Raw genomic sequence first — 18,389 nt, forward strand, 5'->3', positions numbered from 1 at the left:
GGGGGTCTGAATACTTTCCGTACCCACTGTATATATATTTATTTACTTTCCTTTACCTTTACCAAATTTACTTGTATTTACTTTGTTTTCATATTTGGCGACTTTTTGTGAAAAATGGAGACTTTTGAGGGGGGTTCTAGAGATTTTCTGAGGGAGGGGTTTGGCAACACTGCTTCTCCCCCTGCTTACAGTAGTACTCAAAGTTGCTTTGGCCAGGGGAGTATGTTGGAGCCATGAATTTCAATGACCTCGTGAGTTATTAATGTAGGTTATGGTGCAATGCTAAAATAACTGTAATATTAGATCTGACCAGTGATGGGGAGTAACTAGTTACATGTAACAGAATTATATAATTTAATTACAAAATAAATGTAACTAATCTATTACAGTTACTGAGAAAAAATATGCAAATAAATTACAGTTACTTAGGACAACAATTACAAAGGGTGTTACATCTGAATATTTTTTGAAAAAGCTAGGATATGTTGAATAATATAAATTTGCTGCTTTGCCTGTTTGTGATGTGCACGATGCCTCCTGCCATTTATAGGCTGTTTAGTAAAGCGATGCTATTCATGGCGAATGATAAAAATGCCTTCCAGTGCTAGGGGGAACAAAAATCCTCCAGAAATCAGAAAAGGGCACAAATATAACAGTTCAATGCAAAATATGTTTTGCCAGGCAGCTAATAAAATGCTATATCGACATTTTAATGTCCAACCTGAGGAAGCATCTGCAGGTATGTAACTTAGTTAACTGTAAGCAGTCATTAAATAAGGAAGGAAAGGCACCCTCAGAACGATCTCAAAGTATAAAGAGTTGCTAAACTCTGATTTTGTGGTGGCTGTGCTTTAAAATAAAATTACTATAATCTTAATTTAAGATCATGAAGGATTTTGAAAGTCTGACAGTATCAGTGTTGAGTACTGCAAGGATAACCCTGCCTTCTTTTAAATGTTTGAAAATGATAACAGATAAAAAAACATTTGTTAGACATTTAGAAAAGTAATCAAAAACTAATCAAGTGTAATAAGTTACATTGCTTTAATAAAGTAATTAAAATAGTTACACCACTTATTACATTTTAAATTATGTAATCTGTAACCAATTACATTTCCAAAGTAACCTTCCCAACACTGGATCTGACATGGTTACTAACCTTATTCAAGGAGGAAAAATGTTAGCTATATATTTTCTGTCAAAGGGTTCTTAAATAGAAGTGTGGCTGGTAAAGACATTTTAGCTAGCTAGCAGACTAGCTAATTTGTTATGAATGAAGATTAACATTGTTAAATAAACTACTGGACATACACCAAGCAATACAGAGGTAATTATGTCTTGAATACACTCTAGTGACATGCGGGAGGAGTAGCAATGCCTTTCCTACTTTATTTAATGACTGCTTAACTGTAAGTTATATACCTGCAGATGCTTCCTTGGGTTCGACATTGAAACCTTTGTTTTCGATAGCGTTTTAATAGTTAACAAACAAATTTTGCACTGAACTGTTATATTTGCGCCCTTTTCTGATTTATCAGCAGCAATGTGGATTGATGTGTGGATTGTGGATGTGGATTGATGTAATTGCCAGACATGCTGCGCTTCAAATTCAAACAACACTGAAAAAAATGTTTCATTCATCCAAGGGCCCTAAGGGCAAGTTATTTATTTTTCATTGGCTCAAGTTAAAAAATATAGATGTGAATCATTACCCTAAATTTTTTTAATTGGATGAATAAAACATTTTTTTTTTCAGTGAAGAGCAATCAAAAGCATCAGAATAGCATTGCATTAACAACCTTTAAATGGCATTGTGCACATCAGAAACAGGCAAAGCAACAAATTAATATTTATAGCTTTTTACAGGAAATATTCAGGTGTAACCCCCTTTTTAATCGTTAACATTTTGATAAGTAACTACTTTAATGACACATTTTTTTCTCAGTAACTGTAACGGATTACAGTTACATTTATTTTCTAATTAAATTTCGTAATTCCGTTACATGTATCTAGTTGCTCCCCAACACTGCCTGAGAGTGAGTACATTTTCTTTTAAAATATAATAATAACGATATAGTATAACAGAGGAATAGTGTTTTTATTGCTACTGTCGTATCATTTATCTATTTCACTCATTTATGCTTGATCACTGTCCAGGAACTGCATGAAAGTGTCCCATATTTGACTGAAATTATTAATTTGGGAAAACACACCATGGAAGTTAATCGGTACCAGCAACTGTTCGGTTCCCCACATTCTTCAAAATATCATCTTTTGTGTTCAGCAGAAGAAAGAAATTCATACAGATTTGGAAAAACATGGGGGTGAGTAAATGATGACAGAATTTTCAATTATGGGTGAACTGTCCATTTACCACAGTTTCTTCTTTTGTTATTACTCCCAATTCTCTCCAGCAGCAACAGGCGCAACTCGACTCAAAACCCAGTTGCCTCTTGTGAAATGGTCTGTTTCAAGTGATAAAATGTACAAACATTTTTACTCCACTATATGTATCTAAGCACTTCAGTTACTAGTTGCCTGTTCATTTAACTATAGCATTACTTGTGGTGTGGAGTTTGAATGTTTATGCAATCATTATATGGATAATTTGACTTTGTGGTGCTTGCATGTGTGTCTGTGTGTTTGCCGGCAGCCATATCACCCTGCAGTCCAAGACTGGTTACCCACTGAAGCTAAGCAGGGCTGAGCCTGGTCAGTACCTGGATGGGAGACCTCCAGGGAAAACTATTAATTATTATTTTTTTATTCTGTCTGAGCAGTCTTCATCCAGTGAAGTTCCTATTGTTGAGATGAATAAAAGAAAGCAATAGTATTTTTGAACACTTGTGTCTTTCCTGACCTGCTTTCTTCCCTCTTTCTCTTTAGGATGTCAAATGAGTTTCTATGAAGACTACCGATTTCAAGCAAAAACGTTTCCCTCTCCTTGGATTTATTATATTCTAAATTCTTAGACAATAAACTAAAAAAATTTAAAAAAAAAAATACATCTTCAAGTTTCAAGATGAAGAACAAATTTGGAACACCAAATTCAATATTCTAAAATTCAAAACGCAAAAATTCAGAGCCTACAGAAAGTGGGTCAGAGGTTAAGTTTCCAGTTTTCACATGGAAGAGTAAAGGGTCTCACTTTTTTTTTTTTTTTGTATAAACTAGGTCTAGTATGGAAGTGATTAGCATGCCTAAGAGTAAGCATCACACATAATTCAATAATAATAATTTGACCATTTCTAATATAGGGTTAGGGTGGGAACAGCCCTACATTGATGAATGAGGTGCTGTACCTTTAAGAGCGGAAACAGCTCCTGTTCGCTCCTCCACCCTCCCTTCTGTTCAATGACGCTTTACAGCATCGCTTTCACCAAACGAGACACGAACCAACTACAGGTACAAAGTCGTACTATTCTTTATTTTACGGATGTGTATGTATATGATTTGAATGCTTAGGTTTGTGGCCAGTACAATGCAGAGAGCGGGGCAGTTTCTCACCTGTCTCTGTGACGTTAGTTAGTGGCTTTAGCGTTAAGGAGGATGAAACAGCAACTGTCACAGTTTTGTTCAATTAAACGATAAAAGCAACAAGAAAAGATCGATGGCTCTTATATGTGAGCTTATTCCAGCTCTTTGAAATATCACTAATCTCAAATAAATTCAAATTACTCAAACTCAAATTATTCATGCTGCGTTTCATGGCGAAAGGTAGTCCATCAACATTTAGCTTGGCTTTTGTATCAATCTTAGGTATTAAAGTGATGTATAGATTGACTATGCAATGGAGATTTTGACATATAATTCCCTCGGGACTCCAGCAGCGGATGTGATGTGAGCGGAATCACCATCTGCAGCATCATCCGTGTGTGTGGACTGATCCACTGTAACCAGGCCACATCTCCACATAGCTAACATTATGATTTACTTTATCAAATATATATATCACATTAAGCATTAAACAGTAATGGACATTCATGCTGCATTTTAAAGAGGTAATATGCCAGGTCAACATAGAGGGATTTAACAGACTAAATTAAATAAATATATAATGTAACGTATAAAATATAATCAAAATAATAACATTAGGTACACTTTCCATAGCATTTGCCTCCAAGACAGTGAGTACACGTCTGCTATATGTCACTGCAAAGGCACCTAAACCCATACTAGACAGGCCTAGAAAAGGATATTATGAAATATATCAAATATTAGATGTTTTGCCCACACGTTTTAATTATCTGGTACATTTTTGTCACTTGTGCTGGAATCTTTCGCTTAAAATAACTAGTTAATTTTTGACTTTGGTGTTCAGTGTGTTATAGATTTGCTTTTCTATTCTGTTTCTATTCTTTTTAGGTTTGTAGAGCTTGTTTGACTCAGAAAATTATGGACCAGGTGTGATCTTTGTATATTTCACACAATCTCTTTCACCAACCCTCCGTTCTCTATCAAGATGGCATCATGTGTTTCCGGCTGCTCTCCAGTGGTGAGGTTCTGTCAGAAGCTGAACAGGCTGAAGACGCTGGAGGAGGACGTAATGGCAACGTCACTAAAACGTTGTCTGTCCACAGTGGACCTCGCACTGCTTGGTGTTGGTGGCATGGTGGGTTCAGGCCTGTATGTTCTCACGGGAACTGTTGCTAAAGACACTGCAGGACCAGCTGTAGTGGTGTCTTTCATCATAGCTGGAGTGGCGTCTCTCATGGCAGCACTGTGTTATGCTGAGTTTGGTGCCCGTGTACCAAAGACAGGCTCTGCCTACATGTTCACTTACGTCTCTGTTGGGGAAATCTGGGCATTCCTGATTGGCTGGAATGTAATTTTAGAGTATATGATTGGTGGGGCGGCAGTAGCTCGTGCATGGAGTGGATATCTGGACTCTATTTTCAATCATCGCATTCAGAACTTCACCGAGAGTCATGTGATGCGTTGGGATGTGCCCTTCATTGCTCATTACCCAGACCTCTTAGCAGCTGCCATCCTCCTAGTAGCTTCCTTTTTCATTTCATTTGGTGTTCGTGTCTCATCTTGGCTAAACCACATCTTCTCAGCCATCAGTATGGCAGTCATTGTTTTTATCTTGGTGTTTGGCTTTGTACTGGCCGACCCAGCCAACTGGAGCACTCAGGAGGGAGGCTTTGCCCCCTTTGGACTTTCAGGTATCCTGGCAGGAACTGCAACATGCTTCTATGCCTTCGTTGGCTTTGATGTGATAGCGGCTTCCAGCGAGGAGGCCAGCAATCCTCAGAGGGCTGTTCCTGCAGCGACTGCAATCTCACTAGGCCTAGCAGCCACAGCATATGTCCTGGTGTCCACAGTTCTTACCTTGATGGTTCCATGGCATACGCTCGACCCAAACTCAGCGCTCTCAGATGCATTCTTCAAACGAGGATATAGCTGGGCCGGGTTCATCGTGGCTGTGGGATCCATCTGTGGTGAGTATGAGTTAGTGGTTGACATATAGGTTTATCAATGGCCAGTGTAGACGTTTAGAGAGCAGGGTGGTTGATTTAATACCAATATACACAATTAAATGACAACAAAAGATGTAGCCTACCAAAATTCACTTCTTTTATGCAGTATTTACTTAAATTTCATTTAAAAAAATGGTAGAGGAAGAGATAATAATGTAGTCATATGAGCAAATTATTCAGTCACATCACTTGTTGAGGAAACGTCACATGCCTTTTTTGATGCGCTTTTAAGAATTTATTTGATAAATATGTTTCCTTCGTGGTTTACCTCTCTGTCATCTTACATATTAAAAAAAAAATCACCTCCAATGAGCATTTTTTTAAATGTACATTATTTATGCCAATTTGATTCACATTTTGGTGTTTCCATCCAACATTTTTATGCAATAATAATGCATTATTTCAAAATAACCTAATATTGGTTAATTATTTGGATTATTATTTTGATAAATTATATACATACATAGACAAATTTGTTTGAAAAAAAAAACTTCTATTCAGCAAGAATGCATTATATTAATCAAAAATGGCAGTAAAGATATTTATAATGTTATAAAAGATTTTTATTTCAAATAAATGCTGTTCGTTTAAACTTTCTATTCATCAAAGAATCCTGAAAAAAAGTATCACCGTTTCCTTAAAAATATGAATCAGATTCAGCACAACTGTTTTCAACATTGATAATTAGAAGAAATGTTTCTTGAGCAGCAAATCAGCATATTAGAATAAATTCTGAAGGATCATGTGACACTGAAGACTGAAGATGCTGAAAATTCAGCTTTGACATGTTCATATTGTCACATTGCCATATAAAAAATGTTTTAACTTTTTAAACGTTTTTTTTTTTTTTTTGGAAGACATGACTGAACTTCATAGCAGTCCCTATAACTGTTATGTTGATAGTGATGATCAAGTTGTATTGTTGTTAGATTTTAATAATGAAGACTATGGATGCACTGTGGTTTATACTGTTTCCTGACTAATTAAAACTGTCTAATCTTTCATCTAGCCATGAACACTGTGTTGCTCAGCAACCTCTTCTCTCTCCCACGGATCGTGTATGCCATGGCAGAAGATGGCCTCTTCTTCTCTGTCTTTTCCCGTGTAAACCCTGTAACCAAAGTCCCGGTGATCGCAATTCTAGTTTTTGGCAGCCTTATGGCAATCCTTGCCCTCATCTTTGATCTGGAAGCTCTGGTCCAGTTCCTCTCTATTGGCACTCTGCTTGCTTACACTTTTGTAGCGGCCAGCATCATAGTGCTCCGCTTCCAGCCAGATAAAAGCAGTGGGAGCTCAGGAGGAGGTGGAATCAAGACAGACGCTTCATCCACACCTTCAATGAACCAGTCAGGACAGCAGGTGGATCCGTCTGCGGTGACGAATGAGACCCAGACCTTTGCGCAGGACAGCGGAGAGCTGAAGGAGTATGAGTCCTTCTCTGATAAACTTCAGCTGGTGGAGCGGCAGAAGTCGGTGAAGGAGAGACGGGCTCCAGGCACACTGAAGGCTTGCTGGGAGCCGTATCTGGGCCGAATACTGGGGCACTGTGAGCCAGGCGAGGTGGTGGCGTTCTCTGTGCTCGCTCTGATGGTCAGTGGACTCTCTCTTTGTGCTGTGCTGGTGTTCGGGAATAACCAGCTGAATCTGCCTGTGTGGAGCTTCACCCTGCTGCTGGTCATCTTCAGTCTGGTCTTCCTGCTCAGTCTGGCTCTCATCTGGGTCCATGAACAGCAGCCCAATCACAAGACTTTTCAGGTGAGTTAAAATACCACAAAAATAGGGCTGAATAGACAACAGGCTATACAAAACCATTGCTATCATACAGTGTAAAAGTGAGTGAGCATGAATTAATTTATTTCCTTAAACATAGTTAAGTGTTAAATTCTTTGCATGTGTACATCTTAAAATATTATCATTGCCTGTTATTGAATATGTCAGCGATGTACGATTTGTTCTTTTGAGTCAGATCAATAAATCAGCTGAATCGGTTCAAAAAACATTTTGTGAACAATTTGTTTAGGAATAGGACTTGAGTTGGTCCGAACAGTTCTTGAATCAACAGTTTACTGACTTGTTGCTGTCTTTCTTGGAGTGATCTGGGTTAACAGCTCACAGACTCATTGAATATAGCTCTAGTGAGCTTATTGTAAGAACATTTGAAGCAAATTATATTTATGTTCTATGAATTTTATTATTTTTATGGGCATACCACAAACTGAACTGGAGTTTCAACATGAAGTTTCAGTACAAATCCTAATAAAAAACTGCAATAAACAGTAATATGTCATACATAAGGTACGTGTGATGAAGGAAAAGAATATATTTTTCTCTAACCAGTTTATTGAAACAAAACTTTTCAGAAAAAACAACAACAAAGATTTACAGTAATGATTTAGACTGTTGATCAGTAATATGTGTTTTATCATTCAGGTTCCTCTGGTGCCATTTGTTCCTGGCTTCAGCATCCTTCTGAATGTATTTCTCATGTTGAAGTTAAGTCCAATTACCTGGATCCGTTTCGCCATATGGGTTGCAGCAGGTACCAGTTCATTGCTCTTCACCTCTATTCTACCACAATATTGTGAATTACATAAATATCAATTCATCTCATTAAAGTCAATGAGCTGTCTGTGAATATAGCTGTCATAAAGAGAGAGTTAATCAAATTTCTGTCATCATTTACTCACCCTCATGTTGTTCCAAACCCATTTGACTTTCTTTGTTTTCTGAAACACTGGAAGATACCTTAAGCAGAATGTTCAAGCTGCTATTTTCCTTCCTTATTTTCCTACCAAAGATTTTGGCCACCGCCAACTGTCAAAAAGGAGGATTTTGTATTTAGGGTAGTCTGAGGTTCAGACTATAAAATGTACATACTGTTGCCTTGACAGATAAATAAAAACACCATTTTATTTTAATGGGTAAACAAGTTGAAAATATGGCTATAGATTGAAGGTTTAGATTTGTTTTGCTAGTTTTTTGGTCAAAGTTAATAGCTAAATGGTGACTGCTTCTGCATGTTCAAGCTCTTAAAGAGAGTCCAGCTTTTGTCTGTAGTTGCTGAACATTAATTGGCTATGCACTCATCTGTGAGAAAAGAAGATAAGCCCAAACATGATTATCTTCAGTTCCTGTCAGCACTGCTACAAACCATTTAAACAGTTAAACCATCCTACTTGCATAATCAAATTTGTCCCGCTGCTCTGTCACAGGTCTTCTGGTGTATTTCGGCTATGGTATCTGGCACAGTAAGGAGGGTTTGCGGGAGCAGCAGGGACAGGAAGTGGCAGCGCGTTACGTGGTCCTTCCCAGCGGCAGCCTGGTGGAGACAGTCCAGAACGTCCAGCCTGAAGGACACACTCTCAGCACACACTCACCAACCCACGACATTCCACCTGCCAGCAGATGATCTGATCATGCTGAGGTGTGTTTACAGTACACCTGCATGCCTGCCTGTTCTATTACTCATGATTTTCCTTCTCTTCAGTTTACTGACAACATGTCAAGATAAACTGTTCATCAAAACGATGGTTTGAAGGGATATTCCAGGTTCAGTAGCTTTTGTCAAATAATGTTGGTTACCACAAAAAATAATTTGGACTTCCCCCATTTCAATAGGCAAAAAAACAATAGGCAATAGAGGTAAATGGGACCAATTTTGGAGCAGAAATGTGTACCTTATTATTTTATAAAGCAATTCTTCTGCTAAAACTGTAGTATTTGAGCTGTAAAGCTGTTTAAATCATTTTTACAGTCATTTTAAGCATTAAGGGTTTACAACATTGCAATGTCATTGCAACAAAGTTGTAAAATTGTATATACCTTTACAAAGAAAAGCTTTATTGTTTACATCTTGTGACTATAATGTTGAAACGGTGAGTATTTTAATATCTACCAGTTGGCCCAAATCACTTACTTTGAAAGTGTCTCACTGTAATCCAGATTTTTGGCATTTTTTAAAGAAAATAAATTAAATGGATAGTCATTTTTGTGGTAATCAACATTATGCCACAAATGCTGTTAATTGGTCTTAACCTGTACTGACACCAACATATTTCTTTAAAGACATTGTATTGTATTTAAGCAACCATTAATCAACTACGGCCATTTATTTTCTTTCTTACGTACACAAACACACACACGCACGCACATACTTTGATGGCCATCATTTTAATTTAACAGCAGGCAGGAACCATGTGGATCATGTGAATATACTTAAACATTACTATATTTACACACCCATTATTTTTGCAGTCTGGGTCACAAACACACTCCTTAAACGCACACTAACCTCAGTGGCTCTGTTTCCACCATCTTTCTACATGTTTTGTTTTCCACTACGTCTCTGCACCTTATAAATATTTATTTTTATAATACAGTATAACTGTATATTTATTTATTTTTCAGTATATACTCAAACCAAGATCATGTTTTAAAGCAGCACTATGTAACTTTTGTCGCTCTAGCGGTTAATAAACAGAACTGCACACATCCCGCGGAAGAACATTCCAACCGGAGCTACTTCTCTAAGTTTATGTCTATGGCGATTCACGCAGATATGTGTTACTCCGCAGCGGTGACGAACCGACCAGGCTACAATAGTCCAAATATAAGTACTTATTATAAGTGTACCGTAGTGATTCGGAATAAGACAAAAACGCGGTTTGGAAGATGAATTCATGATGTACTCGCTCATTATATACATTTAGCAAATTTTGAACACAGAAAAAGTTACATAGTGCTGCTTTAATAATGTTAACTATTCATGGTGATTTTTTTCACGTTTTTCATGTGTGTTTGTACGATAAGCTCAGTATGAACTGCCTCTAAGTAACCATGTTTCATTTGTGTCCACTGCCACACCTCACTAAAAACACTTACCCCAGTGTTCACTAATCCTTATTCCCACACTCAGATCTGCACATCTCATGTGACATTCACACATACTAAACCGCCCTCATTCTCTCACATACTCGCTCAGTGTAGCGTGACAGAGCTGGAACATTTACTCAGAATTACCTGTGAAACTGGCCGTTTATTTTAGCAGCTGGGTCAGTGACATTTATTTTGTTTTTGTCCAGATCTATAAATGTATTTGAACATGCAATTCATACATATAGTGACTTAAGTATACCTGTTATGATGAGCATGTTTTTTATTTCTGAATTTAAAAAAAGAAAGAAAAAAGAAAAAACTTTTAATCCTGCTAGCCTGAGGAAGGTTGATTGACCGAAATGTTGCATAAATTAAAAAATATCATTGTGATACAACTGTCCTGATATCAGAATGAGGAAAAAAGCCTCATTAAAGGGATGAAATTATTAAAAAAGAAAAAATCTTTTATTCTAATATTTCTTAGAAAAAAAAGGCAGTGAAGTGGCTTTTTTAAAACACTGTACTATTTAAAAAGAGTACATTTCTAAGAACATGAAATTGATTTTAAATCAGACATTTAAAAAGGGTCCTTTTCTTTATTTTAAACACTCACAAATTTATTTGTCATTTTCCCAGCTCCAGGTGTATTCGAAATTGGGCTTTAGAATTTATGTTGACCTTAAAGATCAACTCATTTTATGTTGTTAGAATAGTCACAATTATAATGGCACACTTACAAACGCACATACACAGTCTTGAGAATTTCTGGCGTCCTGATCACCATTGTGCCCTTCTGAGCTCTTCAGTTTGTGTTGCTCCAAGTGGACTGTCCCTGTTAGTATTTAGGTTAAATTTGCTTTGGATAGGAACATGTGAGTTAATGACTAATAATAATTTATACTTCAATTTAACACAACTAGAATATTGACAAAAGCACAGAACAAATCGTTTTTTTAGTACAAGGACAACAGAAGAGTGCGTTTTATACGTAGTGGATACTGTTTGGACAGCAGATATTGTCAAATATGCCATACAAAAGCAAAGATAGGATATTCCCCTTCACAAGCCCCTGTAATCTCCCTCACCCCCTAGATTTACAGCATTCCCTCCCTCACAGATTGACCCAGATTATCTGTGTAGAGCGAGTCAGTGCAGCTGGAGAGTATTATTGTCACTCGGATAGCACTACACACATTCACAAGCATGATGAATGTCATTCTACGTCCTGCTGTTTCTGCTTTATCATGCTAACTCTATTACAAACATACTCACAACAAAGAACATCTAATCTCTCATATAAAGAATGAAAGTGTATCCCAAAACTTTTTTTTTTTGATCAATCACATCCACTCAGCATGTGAGATTTCAGTCAAAATGCACTTTACAGGTTCACTGGATGTACCAAAAGTTTCAACTTTATTTAGTGGTTTAAAATATAGTTAAGTAAGGAAGCATGTGTTTTTGTTTATGTATTTTGACTTGTATGTTTGTTTGTTTTTCATTCACACTCCAAACCCAACGCTGTGTGGAGTCTTAACCATACTGCTGTACATAATGACTACTAGATAGCACCCATGAGACTTTCATTAAATGACATTATCTCTGCAGCCAGTCTAACTTACTACACCTAACAAGCTGAACTAAGGATGTTTACACCTGGTATGAGCATCTAATCTGAAGTGGTCAGCTGACATAGATCTGCATTTTCATATGGTGCAAATATATATATGGTGCACAATAAATATCACACTGCTGTTATGAATCCTGTTATGAAAAATTGTTGTTTCATCTTGTCATTTTAATATAAGAAGTACTGAGGATTATGTGAAGCTTTGCTATTGTTTATCAATATGATTTATTTATTCTATTGTTGGTTGTTTTCTTGTAAAACTGTACATAGACGACAAAGTTTAAAACTTAACAAAAATTATTTAAACACAAAATTGTGTTGTTTGACAGCTGAGTATTTACATTCCTGCAAATGATTAACACTCTAAAACACTTTTTTTTGTTTTGTGTATACAGTAAATGTAAGGCTAAATACTCCCTCACACACTGCACTAGACTAATGGCTGGTCTTCATTTCACTGATGTGCTGATAAGAATAAAAGACAACATCACACCCATCCACTGCTTCAGATACAATGTCAGTACTCTCTTTGAGTGCACTGGTGTTTGTTCAAACCCTTTCAATTGAGGTTTGTATCCTCAGTCGTTTAGCAGCTGTCTTGACTTTGTATCTAAGCCTGTCTGCTAGTCCAGTTTGCTGTATAATCCACTTCACGTCTTTCTGGCAGCCAGACTTCGTTGTGTAATGCAGATATGAAGACTAGTAAATGAAGGCACAAGATCCAGTTAAGATGTAAATACTCCATTTGTGTTTGTAAATATAGCACACCTAACCAATGGCCTTAATGATGCAGATACTGAAGCATTCCCAAAGTTTGACATACAGCTACTGTAGACTATAGTCTTATTTGTAACTTTGTGGTATTTAATATTTGTTATTCAATCAAAGATGAAAATGATTATAAAGCTGAGATCTTGTTGTAATTTTGAAGCACCTCTTTTTTTGGCCTATCCTCTTTCTACATCTTCTGTATATCAGGTTGTGTTTGCTTTGCCCTGCTCACTTGCACTGTCATCTCTTTCAAAATATACAGCTTATTAAGAAATGTCCTCTTTGTTGTGTCACTGAACATATACCTCTATTTTGTGTCTTTGTAACATTCTGTTACGAGATTGTATCATGTGATGAATAAACGTTTTGAAGCATCATATGTTTCATTATGTTATTTATCGAATTTATGTGGTATTTAATGTTTTATTTAATTTAATATTAAATTACGAGAGAAAAATAATAGCAAACAGTTTTTCAATAACAAAAAAACATCAGGCATGACAGATGAGCCTATCAGTCAGGAATGGATTATTAGATTAAGCAGAATTTGTGAGGAGTCACATGGGATTTTTTCCCAATTACCAGTATGAACCACATGACCTCGGCTTAACTAGGTCTAGATACAGACTTTTAACATTTACTCTCACTAATGGTAGATGAAGTGTTACACGAAAGATGCAGCTACAAACCGGGATGTACCTAGACTCTATAATATGACACCCATCATGCGTCGCTGCACACGAGGATCCCATCAGTGCCACAGAACAAAACCCAGAGATTAAATTTCTCTTTAACATGCTGGGTTTGTCAGCCCTTTAACCACAATATTGCTTACTATTAATGTGTAATAGATTGTGTACTGTACCAGTGTTGTTTTAGTATAATGTATTTACTATTATAGTTTTTATTAATAATTGTATTTTTTTTTCATTTACATATTTTTTTAAGTTGTAGTAATTTCATTTTACTAGTTTTTATTACTTTTATTTCAGTTTTAGTTATTTTACTTCAAGTTAAACTAAATGAAAACGAGAAATGTTTCTTTGGAAAATAGCTGAAATAATATAAGTTTACATTTTTATATATTTTATTTAACATTTATTTTACAGGAAAACAAACAACAGAAAATGGACAACACTGTGTGTGCGGATATTACAACATACACCACTGATATGACCAATGATAACAAGGTTTCAATTTGACCCTGAGGGTTACCGTGACAACATGCCAACATACTGACTGAAGCCTTGGTCTGTAATAAAGCTATCAAGGTTAAACTTATGAATATATAAAAGAAAGAAATTACAATGATAATATGATAGCTGGGGTGTTGAGAGCCCAGATTTTTTTTTTTTTTTTCTGTTTCTTGTTTGTCAAATCAAATTTCTAAATTGCTACAGGCATATGCAGTAAACATATACAACATACATAAACGGGAAAGAAAAAAAGTGAAGGAAATAATAACCAGTACTGAACATTAATGAATGAGAAACAGCTGTAGAAATGTTTATAGAGTTGTAATATATGTATGCATTTTGCCAAGTCGATGGATGGAAGATTGATTGACTAGCATATACTCAAGTCAATCATATATACAATGACTTGCATATACTCTATATCTTCTGTGTTGAACATGTTTTTGTGAACAAGTGAAAACGTTTTGCATTAGTGCATTATTTTAAAATGTAAAAACTGGACAAAAAGGAAAAGGTACAATACTGCGTACTTAACGGCTTTAGTGAGGGAAAGAACTACAATTAATCAATATTCAATTTATAGTTTATAAACTGAATCTAGATTAATCTATATTCAATTAATAGTTTATACATAATTTACAGTTTATGTGAAGATTGTTTTAAGTTCACTTAAATTAAAAGTTGTTATATTTTTCAAAGTCTATGAAATGTTACAAATAATGGCTTTCAATTATACTGTAATGTTTAATGGCTTCAATTAATGGCTAAAATTGAAGGAAAAATACATTTAATCGACACATCAGTAGCAGTATTGGTATCGATGATACTGGCATTCATTAATAGAACATTAATAGTAAAAAATATGCTATTAAACGCAAATATTCAAAATATACCATCTTTATGTTCTCTCTATATTAATTTAGAGATTCAATGTGAAATTATGACAATATAAATATATCAAATTAATGTGATTAATCGCTAATAAAGTACAGAAAAAATAGCGATTCATTTAATTTTTTTAAACGACTGACAGCACTAAAAGTAAATTGGAATAATGCAAATGGATAGGATCGACAAAAGCAAATACCATCCAGGGTTGGAAATTAACAAGGGCTTAGGGCAAAAATACCATCAAAATGAACAGGAATGTGCCACAAATTCAACATAAGGGAGTAAAATCCCACACGCACAATTATACTAAATCTATTATGGCTTTCACAATTAAAGTGAAAATTAATGAAGTGTCAATTTGCAGCATTACATGCTGCATCAGATTTCTTTTTACACATTGCTTTTTGTAGCGTTGAGCATTACAACGACATTTCATGTTACACATTTCTGTTGAGCGTAAGAATTCAGTGGCCTTTTATGCAATGAATGCAATTACATTAATGATCAATATTACAATATCAAGGGAAAAAATTATAATTTGCCCTTTAACGAGAACCAATGAGGTTCATTCCTGCGTGTCACGCCTGCACATTTGAGCTTTAGTAAGAACCAGTGAGGTTTGTTCTTGCACGACAAGCAGGCATAACCTTCTGTTTGATTGCTGATCAATTATCATGTGAATAAAAGCCCAAATTAAAGCTGTTCATCATATAAAGTGATCATGTCTCTTCAGAAGACTTGGATTAAACTGCTTAATTCATATGGATTTATTAGTTGTTCTTTTTTATTAACATTCAGAGCGTCAGAGTTGTGGGTGAATAGTCTTTAAATTGATAGACAGAAATCTCTCAGGTATCATTAAAATATCTTCATTTGTGTTCCAAAGACAAACTCATTTCTAATGGGTTTGGAACAAACTAACCCTTTAAGGAAAAAGGCTTCAAATGACACAGCATCTAGAAAAAAATGATTTTTTTGCCACATCCTTTGCTTTTTCCACTGCTTCTATTTGCACACGCCGAGGCTCATCATCCACACAGACAACAGTCATTATCTCAGCTCTCAGCAGATGGTCCTCTAGCTGCTGACTGTCACAGTATCCCTCTCTCTTAAAGTTGAAAATGGAGTGCAGCAGTGCATCATTTAACACCACTCTCTGGTCTGTTCCATTGGGCTGTTTGATGGTTACATTGGCCTTGGCTCTGTTTTGAACATTTTCACACCTGCAGCTTTTTCTGCACTTGTTGCATTTAATACGGAACAACTTGGCATTTGAGAAAGAGAGCGTGGCACCGCATGAACAAATATATTCAAAGGTCAATAATGCCTCAGTGACCTTCCCTGAGACGACGGTCTCTTCAGACTCCTGTAGATTGTCTAAAGGAGTAAATGACTCCAGTGTTGTGAGTTCAGTTGAACAAAGCACATTTCCCTTGCCAAAGTCACAGATAGAAAGACTTTTAAATATATACCACTGATTGACGGTTACAATAAATTTCTCTGCTAAACTCAAGTGAACTTTTGCAGTGGTATCATACAGAATATAATGAGAATAATGTATCCCTTCTTCATTCTGCAGAATGCTGATTTCAGGCTGAATGTCTAAAATCTTTCCGGTAACAGTAACCTGAAAAAAAATGACATTATTTAGCCTTCAAAGAAAAGATAAAAATGACTGGTTTTGAATACTTATTGAATTTTTTAATGTTTTTTAAGTCTTTTATGCTCACCAAGGCTGCATTTATTTGATTACAGTATTATTGTGAAATATTATTACAATTCAATTTTTTTCCTTATATATATATATATATATATAAATGTAATTTATTTCTGTGATGCAAAGTTGAATTTTTAGCAGCCATTACTCTAGTCTTCAGTGTCACATGATCCTTCAAAAAGCATTCTTATATGCTGATTTGGTGCTCAATTATTATTGGTACTCAACTATTAATTATGGTTCCCATTATTATCAGTGTTGAAAACAGTTGCTTAATATTTGTGGAAATTATGATAACGTTTGCAGGATTCTTTGATAAATAGAAAAATAATTCAAAAGAAAAGCATTTATATGAAATATTTTGTAAAATTATAAATGTCTTTACTGTCACTTTTGATCAATTTAATCCATCCTTGCCGAATTTCGTTTCCCTTTTTATTTATTTATTTTTTGATTTGATTTCAATCTTATTCACTTCTGAATTGTAGTGTATCATGGCTTCCACAAAAATGTTAAGCATGCAGAAAAAAAAGTGTTTTCATCATTGATAATAATAAAAATAAATGTTTCTTGAGCAGCAAATCAGCATATTAGAATGATTTCTGAAGGATCATGTGACACTGAAGACTGGAGTAATGATGCTGAAAATTCAGCTTTGACATTACAGGAGAAAAATACATTTGAACTATATTAAAAAAATAAAACAGTCATTTTAACTTGAAATAATATTTCACATTAGTACTGTTTTATGGTATTTTTCATCAAATAAATGCAGCCTTGTTAAGCATCTTTCAACAACATAAAAAATCTTAATATTTCGCACTTTTGACCAGTATGTAACAAACCAAAATATGGTGCTTTATTTACTGACCTCTCTTAAGTGATTTGTGTCCTTTTTCACCTCTGCAAGAGTTAATGTATGTTGCTCCAGACAACTTTTGAAGGACAAGTGTCTCCGACGATGAGAGCTTTCACATTTTTGAGGGACCCTACAAGAAGAAGTTGGCTTCACATTGAATACATTATTTAAAACAAAAACAAATAGAGGGCATACTCATTATTTACTGTAATTTAAAAATACTGACTCCACAAACTACGGCACTTGTATCTGGATCTGATTACAATACTTTTACTTATATTGTGGACTGTATGTAAATAATACATTCACTGGCCACTTTATTAGGAACACCTGTTCAATTGCTCATCAACGCAAATATGTCAATAATATCAGCTAGAGGACCTTGAAGCAGCAGAAGGCCACACCGGGTCTCAATGCTCTCAGGTAACAACAGGAAGCTGAGGCTACAATTCACACAGGCACACCAAAATTGGACAATAGAATATTCGAAAAAGGTCACCTAGTCTGATGTGTCTCAATTTCTGCTGCAACATTCTGATGGTAGGGTCAGAATTTGGCATAAGAGTGATTCTATAATTGCTGGTACATTTGGTGTCCGAAGTCATTATTTTTTTTCAAATGGTTATATTTGTAATTATTTTAATACTGTGTTCCTCATTGTTATGTATTACAAGATGTTACAGTCCATAACAATTTTATATTTTTTGCAAAAAGTGTCTTAAATAGCTGAAAATCATGATTTCTTGTTGTCCAAATATACAGGAAATGATGTCACGTTCCCTCACTGATTAGATCTGAAGCACTGAAAAGTCTATGTGCTCTCTCTAAAAAAATATTTTAATCTAAAAAGTTCTTATACCAAGAGTTATTTTATAAAGTGTCAAATCTGTTACCACAATATCAAAAGGAAAACAGATTTTTTCATTGATCACACTTTGTGTTATTTAAAAGTCTTTTAATCATTATT

At 35.4% G+C, this 18,389-nt stretch overlaps 2 protein-coding genes across 3 annotated transcripts in view; one reads left to right on the plus strand and one right to left on the minus strand.

Moving 5' to 3' along the window:
* The first annotated feature begins 3,346 nt into the window (after positions 1 to 3,346).
* On the plus strand, positions 3,347 to 9,982 carry slc7a4 (solute carrier family 7 member 4). Of its 2 annotated transcripts, XM_016561640.1 has the most exons (6): positions 3,347 to 3,405; positions 4,366 to 5,444; positions 6,493 to 7,238; positions 7,914 to 8,022; positions 8,696 to 8,907; positions 9,950 to 9,982. In XM_016561640.1, the coding sequence occupies exons 2-5, from the start codon at positions 4,463 to 4,465 to the stop codon at positions 8,890 to 8,892; spliced, it is 2,034 nt and encodes a 677-aa protein (XP_016417126.1). In that variant the 5' UTR covers positions 3,347 to 3,405; positions 4,366 to 4,462; the 3' UTR covers positions 8,893 to 8,907; positions 9,950 to 9,982. The 2 variants fall into 2 exon arrangements, with proteins under 2 accessions (XP_016417126.1, XP_016417125.1); XM_016561639.1 differs by lacking the exon at positions 9,950 to 9,982 and having other exon boundaries at positions 8,696 to 9,853.
* A 5,492-nt stretch (positions 9,983 to 15,474) lies between these two features.
* The window catches only part of LOC107747203 (uncharacterized), a 10,244-nt gene continuing 7,329 nt past the window's right edge, over positions 15,475 to 18,389 (minus strand). Inside the window, exons 7-8 of the mRNA XM_016561641.1 lie at positions 17,435 to 17,552; positions 15,475 to 16,473 (exon numbers count right to left, since the gene is read on the minus strand). Of these exons, the coding sequence (XP_016417127.1) occupies positions 15,787 to 16,473; positions 17,435 to 17,552 (805 nt within the window). The 3' untranslated portion in view covers positions 15,475 to 15,786. The remainder of the gene's footprint in view (positions 16,474 to 17,434; positions 17,553 to 18,389) is intronic.

Source organism: Sinocyclocheilus rhinocerous, unplaced genomic scaffold, assembly GCF_001515625.1.
Source record: "Sinocyclocheilus rhinocerous isolate Xijiao unplaced genomic scaffold, SAMN03320098_v1.1 scaffold559, whole genome shotgun sequence".
Lineage (NCBI taxonomy): Eukaryota > Metazoa > Chordata > Actinopteri > Cypriniformes > Cyprinidae > Sinocyclocheilus > Sinocyclocheilus rhinocerous.